Source organism: Prionailurus bengalensis, chromosome D2, assembly GCF_016509475.1.
Source record: "Prionailurus bengalensis isolate Pbe53 chromosome D2, Fcat_Pben_1.1_paternal_pri, whole genome shotgun sequence".
Lineage (NCBI taxonomy): Eukaryota > Metazoa > Chordata > Mammalia > Carnivora > Felidae > Prionailurus > Prionailurus bengalensis.
The window spans coordinates 46,373,654-46,394,257 of NC_057351.1; the positions used below are offsets into that span (position 1 = coordinate 46,373,654).

The 20,604-nt window shown below is 42.1% G+C and overlaps 2 protein-coding genes across 3 annotated transcripts in view; one reads left to right on the top strand and one right to left on the bottom strand.

Moving 5' to 3' along the window:
* Window positions 1–20,604, top strand: part of WDFY4 (WDFY family member 4) — a 295,982-nt gene that overhangs the window by 218,822 nt on the left and 56,556 nt on the right. The window lies entirely within an intron of this gene.
* Window positions 3,935–20,604, bottom strand: part of LRRC18 (leucine rich repeat containing 18) — a 29,114-nt gene continuing 12,444 nt past the window's right edge. The window contains 3 exon segments of the mRNA XM_043596829.1: window positions 3,935–5,260; window positions 8,402–9,084; window positions 9,086–9,263. Of these exon segments, the coding sequence (XP_043452764.1) occupies window positions 5,239–5,260; window positions 8,402–9,084; window positions 9,086–9,166 (786 nt within the window). The 5' untranslated portion in view covers window positions 9,167–9,263 and the 3' untranslated portion in view covers window positions 3,935–5,238.

A 20,604-nucleotide genomic window follows, 5' to 3' on the forward strand; every position in this document is an offset into this window, starting at 1 on the left:
GTTCTGTGATGACAAGAAGGATGAATCCTGAGGGGTGAGCAAAGAAGATGGCCATCGACTGCTCATGTGGAGAGCTCCCCAGGGACTACAGCACTTCGCTGAACCCCATTTGTCTCTGCAGATCACCCTCCTATAAATTATGCCTGTGATATCACTCTGTGGGCATGCAGCTGTCCCCACAGCCGTGAGCCTCACTCTGTCCATTTTGATACCGTTGCTCTCAGAGTCTTAGAGATGCCTTGCCCCAACAATGCATACCTATGTCCACACAAGTAAGCTTCTGAATTTCTGCCTCAGGATTGGAGAGGGCAGACAAAGGAAGAGCAGAGGGAAGAATACATACGAGGAGCTCCACTATGGAGCTATGGCCACATACATACGTACAAGGACCTATGACCACTAAGTTGGGGGTCTGTACAAAAGTAACTGACCCCCAGTTATTGTTGGCCCAGAGGTGAGTCAAAGGTGTGGAAATTACTCATCACTCATTCATAGGGATGACCCTAGACAGCAACCTGTGTACCACCTTGCACGTGTGGGACAACCAGGCACTGTGCTAATTTTATTTCCATTTTATTTATTTTCTCCATGATGGCTATCTGAGCCCATTGGATCAGGATCTTCCGGGGCCATTTCACACCTGCCTGGCACAGCCCTAGCACAGCTCCAAGCATGGAGACCCTTGGGAAGTATAAAACAGGAAAGGTCTGGAGTCAGTTGGGAACAATGCATAGCGTGCCAGAGAAATGCTTACATAAGCTCATGGAAGGCATTCGACAGAATGAGGAAGCCCCAGTGGGAGCACTGGTCCTAGGCTCTAGGCCCACCCAAGCAGCCAGGGAGCTGGTGGGACTGTGTTGCAAAGGCCAGCAGTGGGCTTTGAGATTGAACCAGTTTGGGCTTGTAGTAGGTGCTCAATAAATACTGTAATTCCTGTGCTTAGTTTTAGCACCACCTGCTGTATATCTCAGGCATGTTTATGGAACATTTGATTAAAAACAGGTGGCTGTCTGTGCTCTCAGATCTTGTGCATCTCTCCTTTCCAGTCCACCTCCCACCAGCCCCACTGTACCATCAGGAGTTTCAGAGAGGGAAGGCAACAGTGGTGCCCAGGCTTAGGAGGGTTTGGCTGGCCATTGTCCCTACGCGTAGAGAAAACCTGATGATTTTCCATTTGGATTACATACCATGAGTCTTGAAGTATCCCCATTTGCTTTTTGGACATTCTGATGAACATGAGCTTCTCATCTCTGATAGAAGTGTGCGGTCCATTCCGAGAGTTTTCAACTAGCCCAAGAGTCTTGGCCTGTGCTGTGGGTTTTGTATCTTCAACTCCCAGCTCTCCAAAGCTGATTTGGCCCCTCTCCAGGCCATTCTACATATATAGGAAACCAGAGCTTTTGGGTGCCAGAGTTCTGCCTGAATTCCAATGACAATGGCTGCCTCCATAACTGAATTCTAAGGAGGTTCTGTAGGCCTGGATCCTAAATGGGAAATACTTGTAAAATCTGGATGAGCCTGGGATCTGTAATCCATCTGTGTGTCCCCATGGTATAAGACTAGAGCATTCTAACGGCAGCAAGGTGGCATAATCAGATATAGATATTCATGGAGTGTAAGACTCTGGAAGCCTCCAGGAGTTTCTTATATAAAGTCAGCTAGACACTTGGCCAGCCAAGTTTCTGACAGCCAGAAAGCTCCACAACGTAAGACGCAGGCAGGCTCTGCTGAGATGTGAGGAGGACTAGTTGGAAAAACCGAAACAATAGCTGAAGTGACAGGGAAAAGGCAGCTGGTTGAGAATGTATGTGAGTAAACACACATCCTCACACTCGTTCTCTGTAACCTCCACAAAGGGCTGCAAACAGCTTCAAAATTAAATGCAGCACCAGTACAACATTCATTTAGAAATGACCCCAAAGGTGCACCTGGGTGGCTCTGTGGGTTGAGTGTCTGACTCTTGATTTCGGCTCAGGTCATGATCCCAGGGTCATGGGATCAAGCCCCATGTCGGGCTCTGCACTGAGCGTGGAGCCTGCCGGAGATTCTCCCCCACAACCTCTCTCTCTGCCCTTCCCCGCCCCCCACTCTCTCTCTCTCTCGAAAAAAAGGCCCCAAAATTCCTTTAAAGGAGACAAAAGTAGATGTGAATAGGTTAACGAACAACTAGATCAGGTAAATAGAGTGATCTAGTTACCTAATTATCCTGACACTAGGAAAAAAGAATACAATTGTCCTGGGTTACATTATTTTCCAGGGTCAGAGAACAAGAAACAGGGGACTTCGTGAACTCTTTTTTTTTTTCTAGCAAATACTTTCTCTTGGCATTGAATGTTAAATTTGTCCTTATCTAAAGGGTAGTGGGTACCAAAGAAGGCAATTCCCTTTTCACATGATATGAAAAAAGAGCCCTGCAGAATAGAATCTTCTATACTGATACTCTGAAAAAGTAGGGCCCTAACATTTGGACTTATTTCTGTACAGACATTTCTTTGGGATGCCCGCGCGATCTGGATCTGTTATGTTTCTTCCCAGTGGTCTCAGTTCCTGTTGAGCCGAGAATTTAGAAAACTCTCACCGAGATGAGAAAAGGCTTGGATGGTTATCTGGTTCTTCCCTCGGGTCTCTGCTGTACACAGCACACGCCTTTAAATGGGCTAGAGGCATCCTTCCATAGCCACGGTCTCTGACATATCGGAAATGCTCCCTTGCCGTGTCATCAGGGCAAGGTGTCCCTGGGCTGGAGGAGGCTGTTATGTGTGTGGCAGGCTTATCTTTAGGACCTGATTGTGTCTGCGTATTTGTAATTTCTGAAGTGTTCTCTCGATTGCCTAGCTTACTTAAATATAACGTTTACGAGAAAATGCACTTTTTGGCACAAAGTCCTGCAGCGGAGGGTTGTCGGAGTTTCCTTTATAGATTCCCTTTGAAAAATAATGCAAGACAAGAGTTCAGAAAAACACCCATGAGAACTTATGAATTCCCACGAGATGATGAACTTTCTTGATAGTCAGTCGTACCCTCCAAGACACCACTGCTAGCAGCGTGGAGGCTAAAACTCAAGTACCTGTCCCCCCCCCCCCCAACCCATGACCGTTCCTTCTGTCCTCCTCTCCAGAGATCAACGCTGTTGACCAGCTGGAAGGCTAGGGGTCTGTCATGTGCATAGACTGCTTTGATAAAGATAGCTTTGGCCCCATGGCTGAGTGCAGGAACATGCCCCTTGTTCTTGGGAAAACAGCCCCGGGAGGGCAATTGCCAAGACTACACAACTCAGAACCCGGGGGTCTAGAGCAGAGTTGCTGGAACCGGAAGTGAACTAAACAACCTGGTGGTATGACCAATGCCCCCACATTGAGGAACTTTTCACCTGGTTGGCTCAATAGGCCACAAGCAGCTGAGCCTGGTGGCCTCCAGTGAGCACTGCCTGGGTCACGCGCAAACCTTGGTTTCGGGCCCCGTTCATGTCAGTCTTATGTCTCTTGCTCACATCTCCTCTTTGCCATACCCTTGGCCATGACCTCAGACCCACTTCTAGGTAGAAGCGTAAATCAAGCCTCTCTGTTTACCCCAAGCTTGGCCCCTTTGTCCTTCCAGCTCCACTTAGTCACGTTGCTTGTGTTGGACCGAAGGGGGTCGGGGAGGGGGAGTGAAAACCTAGAACTGGGAAGGGAGAGACTCGCTGGCTCAAGGTCCCCCACCCAACTTGCTGCTTGTGCCCAGCCACCACCAGAAAACCTGGAACGTGGGTACAGAAGGCACACATTTTCTTTTTATTATTTGTAGCATCTTTAAGCATAAAATCAACAGTGGATCATTTTAGATTATCTGGTGAACTGAGGTTAAGGTGCTCTTTCTCCTGAAATGCCTTAGCTCTTTGGGATGGTTGCAGAACATTAAGCTTGTCACATTTACTCATAAATTAGCACTTGGCTGATGTACAAGGATCTGTTTATTGCTGCATCTGGGCTGCAAGATTGTTTAAAAAATTTTTTTTTATTTTAAAATAACTATAGATTCACAGGAAGTTGCAAAAATAGTACATAGAGTCCTGGTACAGCTTTCTCTTAATTTCCCCTGATGGTTGTTACATCTTATGCAACTCTAGTACAATTTCCATACCAGGAAATTGACATTGATGCAATATGTGTGCATAGTTCTGTGTCATTTTATCCTATGTGTGGATTCGTATAACCACTACCCCTTTCATCATAATCAATTGTTTTCATCGCCACAGAGCTATCTCTTGAGCTACATTTTATGGTCCTGCCCACCCTATACCACCCCTCATCAGCATTAACGCCTGGCAACCACTGATCTGTCACCTCAATCATTTTGTTCTTTAGAGAATGATCTAAAAATGGCATCATCGAGTATGTGACCCACAGTGAAAACTGGCCTTTTTCACTCAGAAAAATGCTATTGAGATCCATCCACATCGTTGCATGTATCAATAATATGTTCCCTTTTATCACTCAGTAGTATCCATGATATGGATATACCAGGGTTTGTTTAACCATTTGCCTATTGAGAGAAATTTGGTTGTTTCTAGTTTGGGGCCATGGCAAATAAAGAAGACTAGTTACATTTAATATAATTATTGAAATGTGAGGACATAAATCTGCTGTTTTATATTTTGTTTCCTTGTTTACTTTTCCCCTGTTCATTTCTGTTCTTTCTTTCTTTCTTTCTTTCTTTCTTTCTTTCTTTCTTTCTTTCTTTCCTTCTTTGCCTACCTGTGCATTACTGAATGATTAAAATCTACTTTTATTTATCTATCATATTTTTAAATATATTTCTTTGTGTGAATCTTTTGTGTAAATTTTAGTTTCAGATGTATTGCATTATAAGTACGTAACTTACCACAGGCGATTAGCATAGAGAGTTTTACTAGTTCAAAAGAAGTGTAGAGACCATAAGTCTTTTAAGTCTTAAAGTCTTCTTTTAAAACTTTAATTTTCTATAATTTATATCTATCATTTTTTATACATTTCCTCTATATGCATAAAAAAATACACTAAGTATTTCCCAAAGTCATTTTCATACACAGATGGTCTAAATCAAAGAGAGGCAAAGTGAATTTAAGAAGCGAGTCAGTATCTTGGCCAGCACCAGACAGCCTGGCTTCCAGAATGTTTCCCTTACCACTCTTTCTTCTCCTAACCGAGGGCTTTTCTTCTTCAGAGTCGTTTGTTCTTGTTGGCTGATTAGTCTTCAAGGGTTTGCCATAAAGCTATTCTAGGGAGATGTTGATCGGATCCTGGGGATGGAGACAAGAGACTGAGGCAATTACTCCAGGTCACGGAGGCAAAACACAGGAAGGGCAGAGGTGATACAGGGGTCACCTGGGTCATGCCTGGCTTTCAGAAAGGACAGTGACTGGGTTAGCCTAAATAGGGTCTTTGTTCCATTTGAGGAAAGGGAAACCCCATGCTTTTCCTATCAAGTGTTTTTAAGCTTAATACAATTTCCAGGAAGGAAAAGTGACTGTGTATTTTAGAGCATGAAGGAATGTCAACATCAAGCCTTTTTTCTGATCCAAAAAAAAAAAAGCAATAAAATGTGGAAGAGGACACACAACTCACCTTTATCTCCAATCTTTGCGCCATTCTAATGCCAGTTTTCCTGGCTAACCAGGTGTCTAACATGAATGTATACTATGGAAAATCAAAGCCCCCTGCCCATTTATTTGTCAATCCTCATGAAGTTAACGATGCTTACAGCCCTTTCCTAAGACATGGCTATGAGGAAGAAAGCAGAATAAAGCACCTAGACCAAGGATGGCAGATAAGACAAGGATGATGTCATCTTGCACACCAACCACTCAGTTGGCAGCGAATCCAGGATTGGTGCCTGGAGATTGTTCAGGACCAGGCATGGTGGAGGAAATATGCCCTGACAGGGCAGGAGAGGGAGGTGGAGGCAAATCCATGGTCCAGACCAGGAGCCCGCCTAGGGGCACAGGGAGACCTTTTATTCTTAGTTCCTGTTCTCTGCCAATCCCTTTGAGTGACTAAGAGGGGAACACTAATTCTAAAGAACGGAAATGGGTAATATCCAAATAACTAGCCAGGATCATATGCCCTTGCATGGATTCTGTACTTCTTGGGTGAGAGAGGAAGTAGCTAAAATAGCAGAATGGTGACCTTAGTTAGGGACATGTTCAAGGCCAACGTGCCAGTGATGGCTCCTGAGCCTAAGGCATGACATCTCATCAAGCACTTCACAAACATGACTGCTCCACCCACCTTGGGAAGGGCTTCTAGTAAATCATTTCAGACATTAAGCGAAGGGGAAAATGTAAAGGGTGGTACTCAAAGCTGACCAGGATGTAGTGAAACAGAGTCTCTAATATACTACTGGGAGATACATAAATGTGTAATCTTGTTATAAGTTATTTGATGGCATGTATTAAAAATTATTTTTAAAAACCACACTTCAACGTATTTGTAATAATGAAGCTATACCAAGAAAATAATGCAAAAACAGTTTTTAAAGTCTTCATCATATAGGCTTCCATCACAAAATGATTTCTACTAGTGAAAAACCGGAAACAGCTCAAATGCCCAACAGTAACTTATGTGCGTGTTTGGCTAGCTTGCAGATGTTTAAAATTGTGGTTTCCAAGACCATGTAATGACTTAGTTTTCAAAGCAGGATAAAAATGATGTAAATGCTATAATTTTAACTGCACATAAAAATATACACAGAAGAATAATAAGGAAATCTGCCCATATTATAGCTGGCTTACACTGTAGAATTGTAGATACTTGAAGATGTTATATTTAAAACTCTGTTGTGGTTTTGTTATTTTTATAATGGAAAACATTTAATAAAGGGAAAAGCTGAAAAGGGAACTTTGATTCATATCTTCAGAGATTTTAGGAACAGTTGTCACAGCTAAGCATTACAAAGGAAAATAGCAGTAATGGGTGAAGAAATGAAGTATGCTGTCTGCTATGGTTTATAATGCAAAAAAGAAGTAAGCTAGTCCTGCTGAGTGAACAGATCTCTGTACTTTTCCACTGACCACTAAAAAACTTGCCACTGACATAGGAAGGTCTTGATTAGGAAAAGAAAAGAAAAAGGCTTTCCTGAATATGTCTTTTGTGATCTTTTCCTTTTAGGCAGTGTGAAGGTATGGATGAGCATGAGTGAATAGTGCATAGAATGTTCTCAGCTACTGTGAGAATTGACTCTACCACTGTCATATTTCTGCCAAAGATCTAGTGTGACTAGGGACACTGTCCAAAGTATTGTTTCAGCTTTGAGATGTACCAAGTTGCAGATCATACAGAGAAATGACTTCTCTTGAGTAATTACTCTGTGTACCATCTGCTTTAGATGCACAACAACCATTATGGTTGGGGCCGGTATCTTCCCCACTTTATAGATGAGGGAACTAAAGCTAAGTAAGATGTCCAGAGAAATGACAAGAAAGAAGCAGAGCTGCCCTGGACCTCGATCTGTCCAGCTCCAGAATCTTTGGCTTTTCTCGATGCTTGCACGTATCTTGGCACATATCTCCTAACTTTCTCAGACAACGACATTCTGCCCTGCCTTCTTTCAACTGGTCTGCACACAACAAGGCAAGCTTTCCTCTAAGACACAGTCCCTGCACCTAGCCCAATGCCTGGTAAGGTATTTATGTATTGACTGCACCAACCCATACCTGCACCCATTCTTTCCTTGCTCCCCCACAAGAGTCTGGAAAGGAATGGGACATAATAATATGGGAATGCACTCTCATTCATTCACAGCCAGTCAAGAGCTTGCAGATTCAGTCTAGAAGGCTCCTAGAGCAAATTGTGCATGTGCAGACAAGAGACAAAGATAGTACTGCTTTCACCCCCAGATATTACCTGCCAACACTTAATGATACTATCTGCCCATCTCTGTGGCCCAGATTTGTCACCTTCCCAAGACTAGATGTCCATCTTCCCTCCTACCAATCCGTGCTCTGAGATCCCTGACTTCCAAAACCCTGAACCAAAGCATTCCCATGGAATGAACTCCACATTTGGGAGCTGGCAGTTGGTCCTGAAGTGTATGACAATGTGACTAAGAGCATGCTAACAATATTGGCTGCCCTGGCCACGGGCTGTAGGCAGGAGACTTCTGGGAAGAAGTAGGATGGATGGCCCTTTTCTGACTCATTGTGCCTGTACATATGGGTGTGTGCATGTAAAGAAGAGAGAAACGTGTGGAATGGCAAAGAACTAAAAGCCCTTCAGTCAACAAAATCACAAGCCAAGGAGGTAGGGAAAGGTATTTTATGGGCTTGGCTGGAGGAACTGTTGCAATAATGGGGGGATCCCATAATTCCCTGTAGATGCAGCCCCCTGCCATCTTCCCTCCCTCCCTTTCCCCTTCCTGCCTCAAGGTCAGGGTCCCAGGTCACCTCCAATCTTCCTGTGAATCCTTGGCCATGGAGTTGGGTGAGACCAGGTTAGAAAAGATGGCCCTTCTTGGTGTTGCTGCGGCCATAGTCTTGATTTTGTTCAGCTTGTCCCGGGCCTGTTGGCATTTTCTCAGGCAAGTCGTACACAGATCCTTCTCCTCCACCAGATGCAAGCTTTCCAGCCTCCTGATGGAATCTATGAATGTATCTGACTCCTCTGTCTTGGGAAAGGGATTTCGCTTTGTGTTGAGCTTTTTGAGCTTGGGGAGTTTGGAGATACTTTTGGGGATGGTGCTCAGCATGTTGTCATGTAGGCCCACTTCATGGAGCTCCTTCAGAGCACCCAGCGTGGTGGGCACACTCTCCAGATGGTTCAAACCCAAGTTCACAGTGCGGATATTCTTGAGCTGATTGAGTTCTACAGGCAGCCCATTGGTGGTCAGCCTGTTGTTGCTGACATTGAGGTAGAGCAGAGAAGACATCTGGCCGATGGACTCAGGGAGCTTGTCGATGTAGTTGCTGTGCAGGTCGAGCCACCGCAGGTTCTGGAACTTGGAGATTGAGTCAGGGATCTTTCTGATCATATTCCGGCTAAGGTCGAGCTCATCCACATCATTCAGTCTCAGGATGCACTTGGGGAAGGTGGTAATTCCCATCTTGCTCAAGTCAAGGCGTTTTTTTCCCATCAAATGTAATTTTGACACAATTCTTGGCCACATTAAGGGTAATCTTCTTGCCCTTGGTGCCTTTCCCGCCCTTGGCCATGTTCTTTTAGTAAGGGTGTATGTTTGGAGTGTGTTGTTCTGATTGGTTGGTGATCGGTTTGAGGGAAAAGTCACAAGAAACTGCTAGAAGATATGCTCTGACAAGAAGAGAAAATATGTCTAGTTAGAAGATGATGTGAGGGCCTAGACTCCCCCCCCAATTGTAATGCTTCTCTTGCTAATGGTTAGAGATGAGATAGACAGAAATTAGGGCGTCAGCAGGAATAACCTAGCCAAAGATCTTTAGCAAATTCAATTCCCTCTTCAGGGGTGCAAGGTTGGCCTGAAGGATGCTCAACACCCCTCTGTGCCATTCCTTGAAATATGAATCTCTCCATTATCCTGGACTCCTCCTGGTAAAGTGTGTGTGTGTGTGTGTGTGTGTGTGTGTGTGTGTGTGTGTTCTTGGCTATCGGCCACTTCCCAGACCCTCACAAAAATCTAGTGTTTCCTTCAGTTATCTCATGAATCCTTAGGGTGGGTGTGCTGAGTTCTCAGAAGCAGCATAGGGGCACCTGGGTGGCTCAGTCAGTTAAGCATCCAACTTCGGCTCAGGTCATGATCTCACAGCTCATGAGTTTGAGCCCAGTGTCAGGCTCTGTGCTGTCAGCTCAGAGCCTGGAGCCTGCTTTGGGTTCTGTGTCTCCCTCTCTCTCTGCTCCTCCCCAACTTTCTCTCTCTCTCTCTCTCTCTCTCTCTCTCTCTCAAGAATAAAGAAACATGAAAAAAAAAAAAGCAGCATAGCCTGGATATGAAATGAGGGGGGAGTGAAGAATGACTTACGTATTACATCTCTCCTCACCTTCTGGACCCAGAGGCACTAGTCACGCCTTAGCTACTATCACTGCAGTGCAACAGAAACAGCCCAGGAACGTCTTTTGCTCAGCCCACAAGGGAGAGTGTGTGCCTACGCTGTGCGGATGAGTGTGGAGGAGCCAGGGTTGAGCCTGGCAGAATGTAAAAGAATGCTGTCTTTTTCTACTTCCTACCCCCTACACCTCCTCCCTTCACAGACTTCACACGGAAATTCAACTGTAGACACCTCTGCACTGGTAGGTATGATCATAGTTATGACTGCCGCCATACAGAGAAGTAGAAGGTACAGAGTCATGGGTAGCTTCTGGCCTCAGAATGCTTAGCTTAGAAGTCTAGATATACATTGAAGAGTTTTCTTCAATTTTTAATGCCACAATTTTCTCGTTTATGAAAACATCCCCCCTGTAGGGCTCTTGGGGAGTGCAAGTTATCTAAGTATAAAGCACTTACAACAGTGCCTGACACATAGTAAAAGGTTGATGAATGTTAACTATTAACTATTATTATCAGAACTTTGCACATATTCCTTTTAATCTTCAACAATCCAGTAAGATCCATCGGATTATTGTCATTGTAAAGGGAGGAAGACTGAGGCTCAGGAGCAAGGAAGATCTTCAGCTGGGAAGAGAATGAAAACTGTTCTTTCTTGTTCTAGAGGCTGTTTTCTAAAGCCTGCTTGCTGATTTTCTATTTTGGGCCAAGCTCCCACCCTGAACAAAAGCATGCTGTCAGGAGTCAGATGCGGGCATTTTCCCACTAAATTAAAATATTAATTCTAAGTAGGCTGTGGAAAGTTAAGTATGTATATTTTAAATCTCCAGAGCAATCATTAAAATAATATACAGACATAGGAAAAACCAAAATACGAACATTAAAATGAAACTGTAAAAAAGAAGTCAAGTAATCTAAAAGAAAGCAGAAAAGGGGAAATGGAGCAAAAAACCCAACTATTAAAATGGTAGACCTCAATCCAAACGTATTGATACTTCCATTAAATGAAAATGACCTAAACACAGCAATCCAAAATATAATTATCAGAATGAATAATAAAAGAAAAAGACCCAATTATATGCTATCTACAAGAAATCTACTTTAAACAAAAGTAAGTTAAACTAAAAGAATGGAAAAAGACATACTACACAAACATTGAAGGAAACCTGGAGTGACTTTATTAATATCAGACAAAGTATGTTTCAGAGCATGAAAATTTACCTGAGATTAAGAAGAATACCACATAATGATAAAAGACACACTTCACCATGAAGACACGAAAATAATAAATGTATATGTACTTAAGACCAGAGTTTGATATAAAAGAATTGAACACTGGTAAAATTGAAAAAAGAGATCTGTCATTAGAAGTGGAGACATCAATACTTGTCACTCAATAATCAACAAACCAACTAGAGAGAAAATCACAAGGAACAGGGTTTCTCAACCTTGGCTCTACTGACATTTGGGACCATATAAATCTTTGTTGTTAGCAGAGGTGGGGCAGTGACGGGGGAAAGTTCTGTTCTATACATTGTAGGATATTTAGCCAGCAAAAGGCCAGAAGAGTCTACCCACTAAATGCAAATAGCTCGCTACTAGTTTTAACAACAATAATGTCTCTAAACATTGCCAACTCCTCACTGGGGGGCAAAATCCCCGCCAGATGAAAACTGCTGATCTAATTGGCACATAAAACATTCTGCCTAGCAACAGAATACACATTTCTTTTCAAGTGCACATGGAATATTCACAAGTATGTACTGTATTCTTGGCTATGAAACAAATCTTAACAAATGTAAACAAATTGAAATAAGGCAAAGAATCATCTTTGAAAATAATGGAATTGAAATTAGAAATCAATATCAGAGCGATAAGTGGAAAATCTCCACAATTAACAATTAAGCCATATGTTATAAATATTCATGAATCAAATAAATCTCAAGGGAAATTAGAAAATATCTTGAACTGAAGAAAAATGAAAATAGAATATGTCAAGACTTATGATATGCAACTAAAGCAGTGATTAGAGGGAAATTTATAGCTTTAAATGTTCATACTAGGAACATTTTTTTTTTTTATTTTTAAAAAAAATTTTTTTTTTCCAACGTTTATTTATTTTTGGGACAGAGAGAGACAGAGCATGAACGGGGGAGGGGCAGAGAGAGAGGGAGACACAGAATTGGAAACAGGCTCCAGGCTCTGAGCCATCAGCCCAGAGCCCAACGCGGGGCTCGAACTCACGGACCGCGAGATCGTGACCTGGCTGAAGTCGGACGCCCAACCGACTGCGCCACCCAGGCGCCCCCATACTAGGAACATTTTTAAAAAGAAAGGTCTCAAACCAATAATGTAAACTTCCATCTTTTTTTTTTTACTTTTTAAAAAAAATTTTATTCATTTTCTGAGAGAGAGAGAGAGAGAGAGCGCACAAGCGGGGTAGGGGCAGAGAGGGAGAGAGGGAGACAGACACAGAATCTGAAGCAGGCTCCAGACTCCCAGCTGTCAGCACAGAATCCGGCACAGGGCTCAAACTCACAAACCACACGATCATGATCCAAGTCAAAGTCAGACACTTAACCGACTGAGCCACCCAGGTGCCCCTAAACTTCCATCTTTAAAAACTAGCAAAGAAGATCAAAATAAACCTAAAACAAGCACAAGGAGTAAATGGTAAAGAAAGGGGAAGAAATCAATAACATTGAGAGCAGAAAGACAACAGAGAAAATCAATGAAACTAAAAGCTGATTCTTTGAAGAGATTAATAGATTTGAAAGTCTCTAACCAGACTGATAATGAAAGAAAAAGGGAAAGAGAAGGCACATTTTATGAATATCAGTAATTAAAGAGACAGACATTAAAGGAATAATAAGGGAATAGTACAAACAACCTTAGAAAAAAACTTAGGGGTGATCAAACACAAACTAAAAATCTCATCAGTAAAGAAATATACAACTTACGAAGACCAATATTCATTAAAGAGACTGAATTCATACTTGGAAAACTTCCCTTCCCAAATCTCCTGACCCAAATAGTTCTATTGAAAAACTCTACCAAAAATTTAAAGACAACACCAATTTTACATGATCTTTTCTAGAAAATAGCAAAGGGAGCAATGCCAAACTTATTTTCTAAGGCCAGCATTCCCCTGATACTAAAATCACACATAGGCCATATAAAAAAAGAAAACTGCAGACTAATATTCTTCATGAATATAGACACAGAAATTCTCCATAAAATATTAGCAAAAAGAATCTAGTAATATGTTAAAAGAAAAATACATGACAACCAAATGGGAAGGCAAGGTTGACCCAGTACTCAGAAATCAATGTAATGCAGCATACATCATATTACTCCATTAATTAAAATTAATTAAAAAGAAAACATACATGATCATATCAGCTGGTGCTGAAAAAATTTATGGCAAAAGTTAAAATCCATTCATGACATCAAACCAGTAATAGAAAGGCTCTTTCTTAACCTGATAAAGGGCTTACACACACACACACACACACACACACACACACACAGCTCTACAACTAATATCATACTTGGTGATAGACTAAATTTCCCTCTACATTTGGCAACAAAACAACAAGGTAAACTCTCAGTATGCCTATTGAATATCATATTGGAAATTCTAGCCAGTGCAATAATGCAAAAAAAATAAGTCATACAGGCAGGAAAGGATGAAACAAAACTCTCCTTACAGATTACCTGCTTGTTCACCTAGAGATTTCCAGAAAATTTTAAAAACACTCTTAGAAGTAATTAATGAGTTTAACAATGTTGCAGGGTACAAAGTTAACACCTTGGTTAATACACACATACGCACACACACACACACGCACACACAAAACCACTTCTATATTCCAGCAGCAAACAATTGGAATTTGAAATTTGGAAAATAATGCTCCAAAAAATAAAACACTTGTGTATTACACATAAGTAACACAATTGTACAGGATTTCTGTGATGAAAATTACAAAACACTGATGAAATAAAGCAAAGAAGATCTAAATAAATCAAGAAACATAGCATGTTTATGAGTTGGAAGACTCAGGATAGTTAAGAAGTCAAATCTATCCAAATTGGTCTAAAGATCAATACAGATTCCAGCAGGATTATTTTTATACGTGAATGAACAGACCTTAAAATGTGTATTGAAAGAAAAAGAAACTAGAGGTCCAAAAAATTTTCAAAAAGAAAAATAAAGTTGAGGGATTCATGCTTCTAGTTTTAAAACTTACCATATAATTACAACACATGGTTTTGGTGAAGGGAGACATACATAGATCAGTGCAACAGAAAACAGAGTACAGAAATAGAACCACACAAATATGGCCAATATTGTCCATTGATTTTTGACAAAAGTTCAAAGGAAATTCAATGGAGAGGCAATGAACTTTCCAATAAATGGTGTTAGAACTATTAGTCACTCAAAATAAAAAAAAATTGAATCTCAAACTATTGAAATTAATTCAAATGAACTCAAATTGGATCATAGATATGAATGTAAAGTATAAATCCATGAAACTTTTATAAGAAAACATATAAGAAAATCTTCATAAGCTTGAGTTAGGCAAAAGTGCAATTCATTAAAAAAATAAAATACTGACAAATTGGACTTCCACAAAAAATTATTGCTCTCTTAAAAAATTTGAGAATAAGAAGACAAGCTACAGAATGGAAGAAAACATTTGCAAAATACATGTCCAACAAAAGGACTATCATCTAGAATCTATAAAGAACCCAAGGTCAACAGTAAGAAGACAAACAATACAATAAAAATAAAATGCCCAAGAGATTTAACAGGACTTTTCACCATAGAAGTTATGTAGTTGGTAAATAAACCCACAAAAGGTTGCTCAACATCATTAGTAACTAGGAAAATGCCAATTATAATCACAAACATATACCACTGCACAGTTGTTAGAATTTCTAAAATAAAAAACAAAATGAAACATAAAAATCTATATAGCACAAAGATTTGGTGAGGATATAGGACAACCAGAGCACTCCTGCATTGCTAATGGGAATTCAAAATGTTACTCTGAGAAACAGTTTGGCAATTTCTTATAAAATTAATTGTATACTTATCCTATGACCCAGCATTTCCCTGACCAGATAATTACCCTAGAAAAACAAAACTTCAGGTTCACACAAAAACTTTTCCATGTGTGTTTAAGGCTACTCTATTCATAATTGTCAAAACCAGAAGAAAACAACACAAAGGCCTTTCAGTGAGCGGATAAAGGAATTGTGGCATATCCTTATTATGGAACACTATTAAACATAAGACAAATCTACTGATACATGGGACAACTTGGATGAATCTCAAAAGCATGTTGCTGAATAAAAGAAGCCAATCTTAAATGCTTATATAATGACTGATTCCATTTATACGGCATTCTGGAAAAGCCACAATGATAGTACAGAAAACAGATGAGTGGTTGCCAGGGATCAGGGGCGGGCAAGGTTTGACTACAAGGGAGCAGCAGGAAGGAGTCTTCCAGGGTGCTGGAACCGCCTGTATCCTGACTGGTGCTTATGGGAATGAAGCTGTACATATGTCAGAACCCAGAGAACTGTGTGCTATTTTTTTTAGAAAATTTAGAAAATTTAGGAAATTTTACAGGTTTTTTTTTAATCTCAAAAAGATTTAGGACTCCATATTCTCTGTCCTTTTCACTGTGGCTGCTTGCTTAGCCTGGTTTTGGACTAAAAGTCTGTGACTTTTTATGCCCCCACTTAGCCCTGTCCTGCCCAGTAAAAGGCATCCAAATGTGTACCATGTGGCATTGCTACGGTACATGTGCATATCCCCACAGGGAACAGCGATGCATGAGGCACATGTCAGAAAAACTGCCCTACTGCACTTGAGTTGAAATCCCAATTTAAAAAAAGGTGGGCCGGGGTGCCTGAGTGGCTCAGTCAGTTAAGTGTCTGGCTTTGGCTTAGGTCACGATCTTGTAGTTTGTGGGTTCGAGCCCTGCATCAGGCTCTGTGCTGGCAGTTGGGAGCCTGGAGCCTGCTTTGGATTCTCTCTGTCTCTCTCTGTCTCTCTCTCTGTCTCTCTCTCTGTCTCTCTCTGTCTCTCTCTCTCTCTCTCTCTCTCTCTCTCTCAAAAATGAATAAACAGTTAAAAAATTTAAAAAAAGATTGACGAAGAGCAAGGGATCCTGTGTTCTCATCTTAATGCTTATTAATTGCTTTCCACATTATAATGTTGTTAGATTTAGCAAATAAAATTACAAATTCCCAGGTAAATTTGAGCTTCAGATAAACAACAGAACATTTTTAGTATACATGTGCCCCACACATTGCATAGTTCTGTATTTTATTGGGCAATTCTGTCACATGGTTCTGAACAAATGTAAAGTTTCCTTTGTTCATGATCCTTGTATTAGTTCTTTGGGACCAATTTAAGCTAAATCCATGTGCTTATTCCTGCATTCATTCATCCATCCATTCATTCATCCACTCATAGAGTAAGTATATTGAGAGCCTGTTATGTGACAAAGCTCTGTGTTACACAAGTGAGCAAAAAACAGGGCCAGTCCCCGAGTTCAAAGAGCTAAAATCTAGATTGCTACTGATTCTGACCACCTGATTCTCCTGAGCACTCCAAAGTCTGGGCTGTCTTTTGTATTTCTTATATTCAAGATGAAGTTCAGCTCAGAAAGGCCAAACACAATAAGCATGTGCTAGAGGGGCCCTGGATGAGAAGGATGCTTCCAGTAGACTGAAGATCCACCCAGGTGAGCCCCGTTAAGCCTGCTCCCCAGAGCCCATCCACACCCTGGTAAGAAGCCCTCCATCTCTGATGAGTGATGGGAAGGGAACAGCACGGAGCTGCCCACAGAACACTTCTCCATTAAGGACTACTCCAACAGGCCCTTTGGCTCTGAGCCTGCCCATTAATTACCCGCAAAGCAAAGCAGGGGCTAGATAATGCACTGTACCTCCTCCCTGGTACATCTGGGTCCCCAGATGGCCCCAGGCCAGGTGAAACGTGATCAGCCCCCACCACCTTCACACTTTTCCTCAGGGCCACCCTACCTGGCTGGGTCCCTTGCTCTTGGTTATGAAGAGCAGGTGTATTATATTGCTCAAGGCCCATCCTGACCCCCTATGCTGCTGAGTGCCCCTAGAAGCAGACCAGTGCAGGAAGACCTGCAAAGACACCAAAGACCAGGAATATATGCCTTCTCTCATTCAACTTGGAAAGGTCAGCATCCTGCCCAGTTCTTCCCATTGAGCAGGAGAGTAAGTATTGGCAAAAGAAGTGTAAAACTCATGATCTTTTGATTCAACTAAAACTGGTTAGATGGTCTGATGTTATCAATTCACAGAATCCTCTAATGTCAGAGTGAGACCAACAACCCACACAAGGGAAGCTGGAAATCAGAAAAAGAGATAGAAGTTGATAGATAGATGGAGAGATAGATGGATGGATGGGCAGACAGACAGATGAATGGATGGATAGATGAGTAATCTATTTCATATCATATGAATAGCTGAGAAGCCTAATACAAAACATTTTTCAAGGTACTGAGTCTTTTTATCTTGAACAATTGGTTTTTGTACTTTGGAAAAACTGGACCAGTTGGTTGACTCTAATTTTTAATTAATTTTTCTATCCAGTCATTGTGAATCAAACAGCATGGTGGGACACCCCATGGATATCTAAATTAAAAATTTAATGGCAACCTATATTTTAATACCATCAAAATACTTGCAGGCATTTTTCAGTTGTAAGGTTGTTATCATCACTATGATAATAGAATTTATCTTGTGCTTCGCACTCATGTGTCTTTATATTTGTAATTAAGACTGATTTTGTATACATTTGATATCTTTAACATCTTGCTAATGTGATCTCACAATAATTATTTCACTCTTTTGACTAATGCACTGAGATACAGGAAAGACGCACTGTAGAACTGAAACCCCCAAACCCTGCTATTTCATAGCCAGTATTGGAACTAACTTCACAGCAAGTTTCATACTGTATGGGTGAGAAATTTCTTGCTTGCAGGCCATCTCTTAAGGGGAAGTGGTGTGAACCTCCTTCAATAAAATCACTCATGCCAGAGGCATTGCATTTATTTTCTCTCCTGAGTCTCGAAAGACCCATTCACTAGGCACGCAAGAGGCCAGCCTCACTTCTGCCGTGACTTTCCACGTATCTTCAAATCATTCCCTGTCGCCTCCACCCCTTCCTAAAATGTGCTGTACCTTCTCGTAAGCAGCCATGTGGCAGATGAAGATGTGGGTGGTCACTGTGGGGGCGTCTGTGGAGTGCATCTGTCTGGAACCTCTAGCCAGGTCTCTAAAATAGGCACTAATGTTTGACTCAGGTGTAATTTTCCCCGGGGGAAAAGAATTGCCATTTTGTCTAATGCCCATTCTGGGCCAGGATCTGTGTGCTCCCTCTACCTGTTTTACAGAGTTAGCTGGTCCAAAGTAACTACTGGGGACACGCTGCTGGGCCCTTCCTATATCTACACAGCAACTATGCCAAGTATCATTCTGAGTTTGAAAATAAGAGAACCGAGGCTCAGAGAAGTCAGGTGTCTTCCCCAAGGTAACACAGACAACACAGCACAGCCAAAGCAAACCTAGATTTGTCTGATACCAAAGCTTATGATCTTTGTGCTATGCTATCTTGCCTTTCTTCTCTCTCTTCTGGTGCCTTTGCTCTAGCAGTAAGAATTGCTTATCCTTGGTGGCAGGCGAGGGGGTGGGGACACATTGCCAGCCCTCTGACTCCAAGGAGAAGAAGACATTTTGGAATCCTAGCACTCCCGGGGCAAAAGATACCTGTACCAGAAATTAAGGCTGCTTGCCCCTCATGTCCCCCAAAAGGTGTGCTGCTGGTTTTGGTCACCTATGGGGTGTCTGATGTAGGAACGAAGATATGTCACAGAGTCGCAGACTCTGGGTGGCCAGACATTCATTTAGGCCCGTTCTGACTTGGCATGGGTTAGCCAGGGAAGTGCAATGCAGCAGGATTAACCTGCAAGCAGCTTAAGGGGAACGGAGTGGACTCCCCAGCTGAAGTAGCTGACCAAACTTTGGCCAAAGTCCCTGCCAGGTCAATAACACAGATGTCCCACTGACCTTTTGGAGGCACCACATGCAAATTGGGGCCCCCGAAGAAACCATTTCAGGCCATTGCCTGCTCATTGTATTGGCCAGGGGCTAATGTGCAGGGTGTTCGTTCTCCTAGATACATACATGGATATGTATCTCTGAATAAGATGAATTTTAAAGGTATTATAATAGCATTAGTGGAATCATTTAATTGTTAAGAGCTTGGAGATTGACGATGAGAGAGAGAGAGTTTAAAGGGTACACATATGCCACCACAGTTTACCTAATAGGCATGTGCCCCCAAGCAGGTGGTGATGGAGATGGGAATCTGTTGTCCCTCAGCTGTGCTAGTCCCCCAGCACCCCCTCAGTGTGAGCTTCTTGCCACCCTGAATTTGTCAAGAACGTAAAGATGAAGGTTTTCATCCAGCATGGTCTGGAAACAACCCACCACATTCCTGGGTGCTCACCACAATTTGGGGCCCTCTTCTGCCCTGGGGGGGGGGCTGCTGGCTGTGTAGGGGCCCCGAGAGACTGTATGCAGACCACCAGAAGTTTGATTTTCACCATGTGGGCTCACTAAAATCTAACCCCTGTAACATGCACGCCTGACATTCCCAGACAGGAGGCCATCTCCATGTGTCGATCACATGATGCTGTCCACCCCTCCACCCCTCCCCACACGCGTGCTGAGCCCTTAGAGGCACATCATGCCTTCTCCACAAAGCGACCTCCCATTTGCCATTCCATTCAGTCCTCACTACTCTCCTTTGGGGTGGGACTATTCCTCCTACCCTGAGATAAGGACCCTGTGGGGCAGAGTGGGGCATGAAGTATTTTATCCAAGCTCAAACGGCTTCCCTTTCCCCAGGCTTCTGGGTGGAGTGTTCTTTCCATGACATCAGGGCTGCAGCAAACAGAGTGTCTGTTGGAAGTTATCAAGTTCACCTCATGTGGCAGTTATCTGGTTAATCTGATCAACGCGGCTCTAAGTATCTTACTGGGATATTACGCACGTGTAGCTTTGTCTACCCTTAATATTATTTACTTCTTTGTCCTTAGCAACAGCGAGGCTCTGTACATGTGCTGCCTGGGAAGTCGTTATCTGTCAAACTGCCCCCTTCCCCTGGCGGATAATAAGAATTCAACTTTTATTTGGAGCAAAAGTTCCCAGGGGGTCACATGGCCCAATAACAAAAGATTATGATTTCTTATTGGTTTAATAGCATCTATTTTGTAATTCTGAATGTACTCTGTTTTAATTGGATTTGTTAAAGGAACAAAAGGGAATAGGTGCCTTACAATTAAAATAAAATATTAAGATTATTAGTTTAACAGACTAGAAATGCCTTGTTCATCAACTAACACATTCAAAATGCACAAACCGACTTCCCCACCCAGGAAAGCGGAGGAACCAGTGAGTCCTGGCACCTCGAAACCTCAAGAGACGAGTCTGAATTCAATTTCAGCCAGTGTGGTTTAAATACTGCTGTGGCCACATAGCAGGTATTGCATTTTCTCCTCACAGCCTCGG